At 44.5% G+C, this 13217-nt stretch overlaps 1 protein-coding gene across 1 annotated transcript in view; it reads left to right on the top strand.

Moving 5' to 3' along the window:
• The first annotated feature begins 710 nt into the window (after positions 1-710).
• Positions 711-13217, top strand: part of syndig1l (synapse differentiation inducing 1-like) — a 67628-nt gene continuing 55121 nt past the window's right edge. The window contains exon 1 of the mRNA XM_038962633.1: positions 711-1229. Within this exon, the coding sequence (XP_038818561.1) occupies positions 711-1229 (519 nt within the window). The remainder of the gene's footprint in view (positions 1230-13217) is intronic.

Genomic DNA, 13217 nt, shown 5'->3' with positions numbered 1-13217 from the left:
TGTATACACATATACTCACACACACATACATATACACACATACATATACACACACACACACACACACACACACACACACACACACACACACACACACACACACACACACACACATCTTGCTGTAGTATATAACTACGATGCCTCTGTTATTATGAAGCAGGTTCCAAAAGTTGTGCTTTATGGGATTGTGTGTATGAGTGTGAGAGTGAGTGAGTGTGTGTGTGTGTGCTTCTGCACACTTCTGTAGGTTTCTTCATGTTTGTTGAGCAGGGAGGCAGATTGAAGTGTGTGAATAGCGAGACACTTGACAGGTGTTGTGAGGTTTGCAGCTGTGGGAGAGGAGAGCAGGCAACCTGTAATGAAAACGGAGTACAACGTGTTGGGAGAACTCGTGGTGGATGTTGTATAGATGTCTAACATTTTGAATATATTCTTGTGAAAGTGTTAAAATGCAGTGTTGTCTCTCTCTAGCCCAGTATGTGTTTACACCAGTTTCACTGAGACGAAAAAAAAAACCCTGATCAAACTGTTTACTAACTCTCCTCTCCTTCCCACTCTCTCTCTTATCCTCTCCTCTCTGCAGCTCTCTTCCCGTTGAGCAACATCAGTAGCTGTCACCTCCCTCTCTTCTCCCTCCCTCCCTCCATCCCTCTCTCCTTCCGTGAGGTCCTGTTAAGCCACTCCCACTGAACCCCTGACACCTCGTTGCCATGGAAAGCCTGAGCGAGCTCCAGAACCCGCTCTTGGACAAGAACAGCAAGCACGTCGTCAACGGTTACGGGGGCGACTTCCCTAACAACCAGTACCAGGAGAATATTATCAACTACTTCGTAACCGGCGGGAACGGAGAAGGAGGTGGAGGAGGTAACAGTAACAGCGGTGCGGTGGCCCACGTGGGACAAAACAACAGCAACGGCAAAATGAAAGCTCAACAACTCCTGGACGCCACCTCCCTCCATCTGGCCGTCGAGGCCTTCTACAGGCCTAACTTCATCCTGTACAAGGAGGAAGGGGGAGGAGGCGGCGGCGTCAAGGCCAAGGATTATAAGAGCGAGTGCTGCGAGACTACCTTCACAGAGAAGAAGGAGAAGGAGAGGGAGGCGTCTGTAGCAGTGGAGACCCCCGGAAGCACAGAGGACCCTCAGGCCAAGCTGCTAGAGGACGGAGACAACGTGAAGATACAGACTGTCTCCTATGAGGTGGAGGAGGAGGAGTATGTAGAGTATGAGGTAAGACCATAACCCTACTGTAGTTAATGTGATCATGATAGACAGTAGAGGTGGAGGTAAGACCAGAGCTATACTGTAGTTAATGTGATCATGATAGACAGTAGAGGTGGAGGTAAGACCATAACCCTACTGTAGTTAATGTGATCATGATAGACAGTAGAGGTGGAGGTAAGACCAGAGCTATACTGTAGTTAATGTGATCATGATAGACAGTAGAGGTGGAGGTAAGACCAGAGCTATACTGTAGTTAATGTGATCATGATAGAGAGTAGAGGTAGAGGTAAAACCAGAGCTATACTGTAGTTAATGTGATCATGATAGACAGTAGAGGAGGAGGTAAGACCAGAGCTATACTGTAGGTAATGTGATCATGATAGACAGTATGTAGAGTAAGAAGTAAGGACATACCTACACTCTACACTCATACCTACACTCATACCTACACTCATCATCCCATAGTTTATTTTAATGTCTATGAGACATTTGTTTGTCCCTTGCACCTGTAGTGTTATTGGATGTACTCACTGTGGCACTAGCAAATATTGTGGTGGCTGGGGGAACCAGTGGGATTGGTTAGGGTTTGGCCATAGTGCAGAGCACTGGGTTGGTAGTCCAGAGAACAGGGACTCTCTCACACACACTGACTGTATCTCTCTCTCTCTCACACACACACACTGACTGACGCTCTCTCTCTCTCTCACACACACACTGACTGACGCTCTCTCTCTCACACACACACACTGACTGACGCTCTCTCTCTCACACACACACACTGACTGACGCTCTCTCTCTCTCTCACACACACACTGACTGACGCTCTCTCTCTCTCTCTCTCTCACACACACTGACTAACTGTATCACTCTCTCTCTCTCTCACACACACACTGACTAACTGTATCTCTCTCTCACACACACACTGACTGACGCTCTCTCTCTCTCTCTCTCTCTCTCACACACACACACTGACTGACGCTCTCTCTCTCTCTCTCTCTCTCTCTCTCTCTCTCTCTCTCTCTCTCTCTCTCTCTCTCTCTCTCTCTCTCTCTCTCACACACACACACACTGACTAACTGTATCTCTCTCTCTCACACACACACACTGACTGACTGTATCTCTCTCTCTCTCACACACACACTGACTGACTACTGTCATGACGTTGGCCTGGGGGTAGGTTTATGACAGTCATAAATACCTCTTCCCCCCTTTTTAACTCTCTCTACCCTACTGATGTGAAATTTGAAAACCCCTTTGTTAACATAGAGATTCTGGGAACATCAGAAAGGTGGGGGGAAATGAACTATATTCTGGTAATCCGACCAATTGAACATATGCGGTGGTACTTAATGTATATTATGACAGTTCGGTTGTCATCTGGCACATTCTCATCAATGATAGAATGACATAAACTCTACAGTGGAAAGTCTACACATCAGAGTTATCGGATTCACATGGAGTTGTTGTTCAATTCAAATGTTTGAATATGAAATTATTCATGATGGCATGAAATGTGATTTTAGCTTCTAAAATGTGAGAATTGGGTTTTCATGAGTGAAGTAGGCCCGACTCAGTGGCCCGCCCACGTGAAGAGACATAGGTTGTAAATTATGAAACACACCCCTTTTCTCCCTCCACTATATAAGCCATTGACGAAAATGTAACCTCCTGTTCCAAGGATGTGAGGTCTGCAGCTTCTGCGTTAAAATGGACTAACATGTCAACTACAGAACTAAGCCAACATCAGCGTGAGCTTTGAACTCTTATTCACTATAGAAGTGATACCTCCTAGACGTTGAGTTAGCAACAGCAGCTGCAAACGTATATTAGGATAGGACAGACAGAGTATCCCGTCTACCACACAACGACGTTACTACAACGTACCCAATTGACCTGCAGAGACATTCTTCAAAGGACAAAGGACTCGGTTGGGCAACACGGCCTTCCATCTACCACCAACCTACCGAAGCGCAGCTCAGAGTAAATATTTATTGCATTTTCCTTTTCCAAATGGGCGGTAATTTAGAATGCATAAGATACTGTATTTATGATAGCACAGATTCGCCCTTTGTTCCTCAGTCTTCCCGCTCTTTCACTCAAACCCAGCCCTTTTTTTTGGTGTAACCAGCTGTCATATCTGTTCCGCCCACTAGGGACGTTTTCCTTTATGACGTAATTTGTAATCAAGGTATGATTCATTCTGTGTATATGTGATTCTGTGTGATTAGTTAGGTATTTAGTAAATAAATAATTAAACCCAATTTTGTATTGCTGATTCAACTTGTTAGCCAGGGTTCGTGAAGACAACCAAGAATTTACAACTTTCAGATGAGACTGAAATAAGGTGACGATTAATATTGACTGCTATTAATGTAAAATATTATTAGGTCTTTAAGAGTTTATTCGGAAGATAACAGCTCTATAAATATTATTTCGTGTTGCCCCGACTTTCTAGTTAATTACATTTACATGATTAGCTCAATCAGGTAATAGTTATTACGGAGAAGGGATTTTATAGAATAGCATGTCATATCACTTAATCCGGCATAGCCAAAGACACGACACTGTATCTCTCTCTCTCTCTCTCTCTCTCACACACTGACTGATTGTCTCTCTCTCACACACACTGACTGATTGTCTCTCTCCCTCACACACACTGACTGATTGTATCTCTCTCTCTCACACACATTGACTGACTGTATCTCTCTCTCACACACTGACTGACTGTATCTCTCTCTCACACACACACTGAACTTTGCTCAGTACTTTGTTGAAACATCTTTGGCAGCGATTGCAGCCTCAAGTCTTCTTGGGTATGACGCTACAAGATTGGCACACCTGTATTTGGGGAGTTTCTCCCATTCTTCTCTGCAGATCCTCTCAAACTCTGTCAGGTTGGATGGGGAGCATTGCTGCACAGCTATTTTCAGGTCTCTCCAGAGATGTTTGATCGGGTTCAAGTCCGGGCTCTGGCTGGGCCGCTCAAGGACATTCAGAGACGTTTCCTGAAGCCCCTCCTACATTGTCTTGGCTGTGAGCTTAGGGTCGTTGTCCTGTTGGAAGGTGAACCTTCGCCCCAGTCTGAGGTCCTGAGCACTCTGGAGCAGGTTTTCATCAAGGATCTCTCTGTACTTTGCTTCGTTCATCTTTCCCTCGATCCTGACTAGTCTCCCAGTCCCTGCCTCCAAAGAGTTCAATCTTGGTTTCATCAGACCAGAGAATCTTGTGTTTTCATGGTCTGAGAGTCTTTAGGTGCCTTTTGGTAAACTCCAAGCGGGCTGTCATGTGCCTTTTATTGGCTTCCGTCTGGCCACTCTACCATAAACACCTGATTGGTGGAGTGCTACAGAGATGGTTGTCCATCTGGAAGGTTCTACCATCTCCACAGAGGAACTCTAGAGCTCTGTCAGCTTGACCATCGGGTTCTTGGTCACCTCCCTGACCAAGGTCCTTCTCCCCCGATTGCTCAGTTTGGCCGGGCGGCCAGCTCTAGGAAGAGTCTTGGTGGTTCCAAACTTGGTGGAACCAAGTTTCTCCAATCAAGTTGTAGAAACATCTCAATGATGATCAATGGAAACAGGATGCACCTGAGCTCAATTTCGAGTCTCATAGCAAAGGGTCTAAAAAAATGTAAAAAAGAGTTTCTAATTTGTATAATTTTTTTTCTTTCTAAAACCTGTCATTATGGGGTATTGTGTTTAGATTGCATAGGAAATTGTTTTATTTAATCATTTTTCGAATAAGGCTGTAACATAAGAAAATGTGGAAAAAGTCAAAGGGCCTCAATACTTCCCGAAGGCAATGTAAGCAGGTTGTTGAATTTGTCAATCCGTCTGTCACGGATTCAGTCCATGGATTACCATTAATATTCTCAGTTTAGGCAGGGATTCTCTCTCTCTGCATACAGTCTAGACAGCGCTGTCGGGTTCCTACCCACACGTTTGTAGATCAACGACCGGCTCACCTTGTTGTACTGACATCCTCTACTCTATTTCACCTAGGTGAAGGAGGGATGTTAGGGGGATGGATAAAACCGGGGTCAATTAAGGATCTAATTCACCGTTTTGTGACATCATCAATATTATTCCTATTATTTTTCAACTTGGCACAGTCACAGGATGCCACCTTCTCCAAACAAGTCAGTTCGTCAAACGTATACCCTGCTAGAACTGCCCCGGTCAACTGTAAGTGCTGTTACTGTGAAGTGTAAACGTCTAGGAGCAACAACGGCTCAGCCTACCTCTTTGTTTGACATCATGGCAAAATCAAAAGAAATCGGAGACGTCAGAAATAAATTGTAGACCTTCACAAGTCTGGTTCATCCTTGGGAGCAATAAAAACGAGTCCTATATCGACATAACCTGAAAGGCCGCTCAGCAAGGAAGAAGCCACTGCTCCAAAACCTCCATAAAAAGCCAGACTACGGATTGCAATGGCACATGGGGACAAAGATTGTACTTTTTGGAGGAATGTCCTCTGGTCTGATGAAACAAAAATATAACTGTTTGGCCATAATGACAATTGTTATGTTTGGAGGAAAAAGGGGGAGGCATGCAACCCGAAGAACACCATCCCAACTGTGAAGCACGGGGGTGGCAGCATCATGTTGTAGGGGTGCTTTGCTGCAGGAGGGACTGGTGCACTTCACAAAATAGATGGCATCATGAGAAAGGAAAATTATGTGGATATATTGAAGCAACATCTCAAGACATCAGTCAGGAAGTTAAAGCTTGGTCGCAAATTAGTTTTCCAAATGGACAATGACCCCAACCATACTTCCAAAGTTGTGGCAAAATGGCTTAAGGACAACAAAGTCAAGGTATTGGAGTGGCCATCACAAAGCCCTGACCTCAATCCTATAGAAAATGTGTAGGCAGAACTGAAAAAGCGTGTGCAAGCAAGGAGGCCTACAAACCTGACTCAGTTACACCAGCTCTGTCAGGAGGAATGGGCCAAAACTCACCCAACTTATTGTGGGAAGCTTGTGGAAGGCTACCCAAAACGTTTGACCCAAGTTAAACAATTCCAAGGCAATGCTACCAAATACTAATTGAGTGTCTGTAAACTTCTGACCCACTGGGAATGTGATGAAAGAAATAAAAGCTGAATTAAATAATTCTCTATACATTTATTCTGACATTTCACATTCTTAAAATAAAGTGGTGATCCTATCTGACCTAAGACAGGGAATTTTTACTAGCATTAAATGTCATGAATTGTGAAAAAGGTCGTTTAAATGTATTTGGCTAAGGTGTATGTAAACTTCCGACTTCATCTGCATATACCTTCTATGCTTGCTTCGACGCAAGCAACACTGAACCATGCATGAGAGCACCAGCTGTTCCGAACATCTGTGTGAGCACTCTCTCCATAGCCGATGTAAGTAAGACCTTTAAACAGGTCAACATTCACAAGGCCGCAGGGCCAGATGGATTACCAGTATGCATACTCAGAGCACACGCTGACCAGCTAGAAAGTGTCTTCACTGACACTTTCAACCTCTCCCTGGCCCAGTCTGTAAAAGCTACATGTTTCAAGCTGACCACCATAGTCCATGTGCTTAAGAACGCCAAGGTATCCTGTCTTAATGACTATCGCCCCATAGCACAAACATCTGTAGTCATGACATTCTGTAGCCATGAAAGGCTGGTCATGACTCACATCAACATTATAATCCCAGACACCTTGGACCCACTCCAATTCGCATACTGCCCCAACAGATCCACAGATGACGCGATCTCTATTCAAGAAATGGAAGGCCGAGCACACCCCCATCCACATCGATGGGGCTGTAGTGGAGCAGGTCGACATCTTCAAGTTCCTCAGTGTCCATATCACTAAGGAAATATAATTGTTCAAATACACCAACTCAGGTGTGAAGAGGGCACAACAGCACCTCTTCCCCCTCAGGAGGCAGAAAATATTTGTCATGGGCTCCTTGGATCCTCAAAAAGTTGTACAGCCGCACCATTGAGAGCATCTTAACTGGCTGCATCACCGCCTGGTATGGAAACTAATTGGCATCTGACCGCAAGGCACTACAGAGGTTAGTGTTGATTGCCCAGTTCATCCCGAGGGCAAAGCTCCCTGCCATCCAGGACATCTATACCAGGCGGTGTCAGAGGAAGACAATAAAAATTGTCAAAGACTCCGGCCACCCAAGTCATAGACGGTTCTCTCTGCTACCACACTGCAAGCTGTACCGATGCACCAAGTTTGGAAGCCAAAGGATCCTGAATAGCTTCTAGCCCCCAGACCATTAGACTGCTAAATAGTCAGTCCTGGTAGCTATTAGTTAACTATTTAACTATCTGAATTGACCCTTTTTGCACTAACTCTTTTGATCACATACTCTTCTGCTGCTGTTTATTATCTATCCTGTTGCCTAGTCACTTTATCCCTACCTATATGTACATATCGACCTCAATTACCTCATACCCCTGCACATTGACTCGGTACTGATACCCTGTGTATATAGCCAACTTATTGTAACTCATTGTGTATTTATTGCTTGTGTTATAATCTTGTATTATCCAAAAATATATATATATATATATATATATTCTCTGCATTGTTGGGAAGGACCCGTAAGTAAGCATTTCACTGTTAGGCGAGAGAGAGAGAGAGAGAGAGAGAGAGAGAGAGAACAGACAGACAGACAGACAGACAGACAGACAGACAGACAGACAGACAGACAGACAGACAGACAGACAGACAGACAGACAGACAGACAGACAGACAGACAGACAGACAGACAGACAGACAGACAGACAGACAGACTAAAAGAAATAGCACAAAAGGATGAGAAAAGCTAAACATATCCTGTTAGTAAGAGACTGAATTGCTCCGTTGAAGGGTCCTCATCAGAGCACGATGGCCATGGTTTTCACCGTGATGAGTGTCTATCTTAGGAGGAAGTAGGGCACTAAAGTGGATCTACTTTCATCTCCGTAAAGATGATGATGAGACAGTTCACCATTAGCTTCATCTCTGTGTCTCAAATGGCACCCTATCCAGAGCCATGGTCAAAAGTAGTGCACTAGGTACAGAGATATAGGACCTTCATAAACATTTGTAAATTCCACTTTGAAATTTCAGACTTGATTTGCCCTAATGAAAAATGTATCAACCCCTGTAAAAAGTTGCATGAATTATATTCAACATAATTCACATTTCCTGTTGCTGCAGGAGACTTTTTTCCCGGCTGTAGCAAACTAGCTCAAATTAAGATACTACATCTGTAGGGAATAGGTTGCAATGTGTTATTCCAAGCAGGAAACTAGAGATGGCCGGAGACGGACAGGAATACATACTATAAGGCATTTGCCAATGTTTGGCTGGCATCACATGTACAGAATTAGAATGAAAAGAAGAATGGGATTCTTCTCCAGAATGGTTTTCCCACCGGCCACCCAATGGGGTTGTGTCTCAAAGGAATGTTCATGTACTGTAGAACACTGAGAAAGGATTCTAGAATTCAGTAAAATTATGTTCAGTTTCCAGATGGTACATCCAATATGGCCACTGGTCCACACACCACAGAATGTTACTTTGAACCTGGATGTTTGCTGTATTCTGATCCTGTGGCCATATGTACAGCACAGATGTAGGATCTTAATTTGAGCCAGTTTGCTACATCAGGAAATTAATCCTGCAGCAACAGGCAATGTGAATTATGATGTTGATTATAATTAATGGATATTTATGTAGGGTTTGATACATTTTTCCGAAGTGAAAATCAAGTTTTTCATTTCAAAATGGAAATTACCAACGTCAGAAGCCTTTTAACCCCTAAAATACACAACCTTTGTTTTTTGTTCCTGTTCTCCTCCAACAGGGTGATCAAATTAACATCTGTAGATGCACTGTTCTAGTGGCAGTAAGTCATAAGTCTTATCCCGTCAGTAGAGGATGCCTGGATATTTTTTTTAAATGCCTTCCTCACCATCTTGAATAAGCATGCCCCATTCAAGAAATTTAGAACCAGGAACAGATATAGCCCTTGGTTCTCTCCTGACCTGACTGCCCTTAACCAACAGAAAAACATCCTATGGCGTTCTGCATTAGCATCGAACAGCCCCCGTGATATGCAACTTTTCAGGGAAGCTAGGAACCAATATACACAGGCAGTTAGAAAAGCCAAGGCTAGCTTTTTCAAGCAGAAATTTGCTTCCTGCAACACAAACTCAAAAAAGTTCTGGGACACTGTAAAGTCCATGGAGAATAAGAACACCTCCTCCCAGCTTCCAACTGCACTGAAGATAGGAAACACTGTCACCACCGACAAATCCACTATAATTGAGAATTTCAATAAGCATTTTTCTACGGCTGGTCATGCTTTCCACCTGGCTACCCCTACCCCGGTCAACAGCACTGCACCCCCCACAGCAACTCGCCCAAGCCTTCCCCATTTCTCTTTCTCCCAAATACAGTCAGCTGATGTTCTGAAAGAGCTGCAAAATCTGGACCCTTACAAATCAGCCGGGCTAGATAATCTGGACCCTTTCTTTCTAAAACTATCTGCTGAAATTGTTGCCACCCCTATTACTAGCCTTTTCAACCTCTCTTTCGTGTCGTCTGAGATTCCCAAAGATTGGAAAGCAGCTGCGGTTATCCCCCTCTTCAAAGGGGGGGACACTCTTGACCCAAACAGCTACAGACCCATATCTATCCTACCCTGCCTTTCTAAGGTCTTCGAAAGCCAAGTTAACAAACAGATTACCGACCATTTCGAATCCCACCATACCTTCTCCGCTATGCAATCTGGTTTCAGAGCTGGTCATGGATGCACCTCAGCCACGCTCAAGGTCATAAACGATATCTTAACCGCCATCGATAGGAAACAATACTGTGCAGCCGTATTCATTGACCTGGCCAAGGCTTTTGACTCTGTCAATCACCACATCCTCATCGGCAGACTCGACAGCCTTGGTTTCTCTAATGATTGCCTCGCCTGGTTCACCAACTACTTCTCTGATCGAGTTCAGTGTGTCAAATCGGAGGGTCTGTTGTCCGGGCCTCTGGCAGTCTCTATGGGGGTGCCACAGGGTTCAATTCTTGGACCGACTCTCTTCTCTGTATACATCAATGATGTCGCTCTTGCTGCTGGTGAGTCTCTGATCCACCTCTACGCAGACGACACTATTCTGTATACTTCTGGCCCTTCTTTTGACACTGTGTTAACAACCCTCCAGGCGAGCTTCAATGCCATACAACTCTCCTTCCGTGGCCTCCAATTGCTCTTAAATACAAGTAAAACTAAATGCATGCTCTTCAACCGATCGCTGCCTGCACCTGCCCGCCTGTCCAACATCACTACTCTAGACGGCTTTGACTTAGAATATGTGGACAACTACAAATACCTAGGTGTCTGGTTAGACTGTAAACTCTCCTTCCAGACTCACATCAAACATCTCCAATCCAAAGTTAAATCTAGAATTGGCTTCCTATTCCGCAACAAAGCATCCTTCACTCATGCTGCCAAACATACCCTTGTAAAACTGACCATCCTACCAATCCTCGACTTCGGTGATGTCATTTACAAAATAGCCTCCAATACCCTACTCAATAAATTGGATGCAGTCTATCACAGTGCCATCCGTTTTGTCACCAAAGCCCCTTACACTACCCACCACTGCGACCTGTACACTCTCGTTGGCTGGCCCTCGCTTCATACTCGTCGCCAAACCCACTGGCTCCAGGTCATCTACAAGACCCTGCTAGGTAAAGTCCCCCCTTATCTCAGCTCGCTGGTCACCATGGCAGCACCTACCTGTAGCACGCGCTCCAGCAGGTATATCTCTCTGGTCACCCCCAAAACCAATTCTTCCTTTAGCCGCCTCTCCTTCCAGTTCTCTGCTGCCAATGACTGGAACGAACTACAAAAATCTCTGAAATTGGAAACACTTATCTCCCTCACTAGCTTTAAGCACCAGCTGTCAGAGCAGCTCATAGATTACTGCACCTGTACATAGCCCATCTATAATTTAGCCCAAACAACTACCTCTTTACCTACTGTATTCATTTATTTATTTTTGCTCCTTTGCACCCCATTATTTCTATCTCTACTTTGCACTTTCTTCCACTGCAAACCAACCATTCCAGTGTTTTTTTTACTTGCTATATTGTATTTACTTCGCCACCATGGCCTTTTTATATTTTTATTTATTTTTATATATATTTTGTTTGCCTTCACCTCCCTTATCTCACCTCACTTGCTCACATTGTATATAGACTTATTTTTTCACTGTATTATTGACTGTATGTTTGTTCTACTCCATGTGTAACTATGTGTTGTTGTATGTATCGAACTGCTTTGCTTTATCTTGGCCAGGTCGCAATTGTAAATGAGAACGTGTTCTCAATTTGCCTACATGGTTAAATAAAGGTGAAATAAAAAATAAAAAAAATAAGCTGTGGCCCTCTTTGATCTCCTATGAAACATTCAGAGAATTCCCAGATGTTTCTTAGAGTTACGTTTTCCTCCAGTACGGAACATTTCAGTCGGTCTGTTAAGGCTAGTGAAGGGAAGTGCTACAGTATACAGTGTATGTAGACACCTCTTCAAATTAGTGGATTGGGCTATTTCAGCCACCATCCATTGCTGACAGGTGTATATAATTGAGCACACAGCCATACAATCTTCATAGACAAACATTGTCAGCAGAATGGCCTTACTGAAGAGCTCAGTGACGTCTAGGAGCAACAACGGCTCGGCCGCAAAGTGGTAGGCCGCACAAGCTCGCAGAACGGGACCGCCGAGTGCTGAAGCTCGTAGTGTGTAAAAATTGCCTGTCCTCAGTTGCAACACTCACTACCTAGTTTCAAACAGCCTCTGGAAGCAACGTCAGTATAATAATTGTTTGTCGGGAACTTCATGAAATGGGTTTCCATGGCCAAGCAGCCTCACACAAGCCTAAGATCCTCATGCGCAATGCCAAGCGTCGGCTGGAGTGGTGTAAAGCTCACTGCCATTGGACTCTGGAGCAGCGGAAACACGTTCTCTGGAGTGATGAATCACGCTTCACCATCTGTCAGTCCGACAGAGGAATCTGGTTTTGGCAGATGCCAAGAGGAGGCTACATGCCCCAATGCATAGTGCCAACTGTAGAGTTTGGTGGAGGAGGAATAATGGTCTGGGGCTGTTTTTCATGGTTCGGGCTAGGCCCCTTAGTTCCAGTGAAGGGAAATCTTAACGCTACAGCATACAATGACATTCTAGACGATTCTGTGCTTCCAACTTTGTGGCAACCGTTTGGGGAAGGCCCTTTCCTGTTTCAGCATGACAATGCCCCCTTGCACAAAGCGAGGTGCATACAGAAATAGTTTGTTGAGATCGGTGTGGAAGAACTTGACTGGCCTGCACAGAACCCTGACCTCACCTCCATCGAACACCTCTGGGCTGAATTGGAACGACGACTACGAGCCAGGCCTAATCGCCCAACATCAGTGCCAGACCTCACTGACCTCACTGCTCCATTGTGACTGAATGGAAACACGTCCCCGCAGCAATGTGCCCACATCTAGTGGAAAGCCTTCCCAGAAGAATGGAGGCTGTTATAGCAGAAAAGGGGGGGACCAACTCCATATTAATACCCATGATTTTGGAATGAGATGTTGAAGGAGCAGGTGTCCACATACTTTTGGTCATGTAGTGTATTTGTCTGCCATCTGCCACATCGTATCTAATGCATTAAATTAGCATTTTTAGGCAGCTTTCAGATGTCCATTTCTTAGATGGAAATGTTTTATGTGTAGTGGGAATGCAGTGATCTTTTCATGGAAATGGCCCTGCTCCAACTCCAACCTCTTGCTCTTGGCAATTTCCAAAAAACACAGACACACTCCAATGCAGACTTCACCAGAGCATGATCAATACAGGATGCGTCCTAAATGACACCCTATTCCCTATTAATGGGCTATAGGGCTCTGGTCAAAAGGAGTACAGGAAATAGAGCGCCATTTTGGACACACCCACATAAATCCATTTTTGAA

Source organism: Salvelinus namaycush, chromosome 24 (assembly GCF_016432855.1).
Source record: "Salvelinus namaycush isolate Seneca chromosome 24, SaNama_1.0, whole genome shotgun sequence".
Lineage (NCBI taxonomy): Eukaryota > Metazoa > Chordata > Actinopteri > Salmoniformes > Salmonidae > Salvelinus > Salvelinus namaycush.
This window is presented reverse-complemented; position numbering and strand designations above follow the sequence as displayed.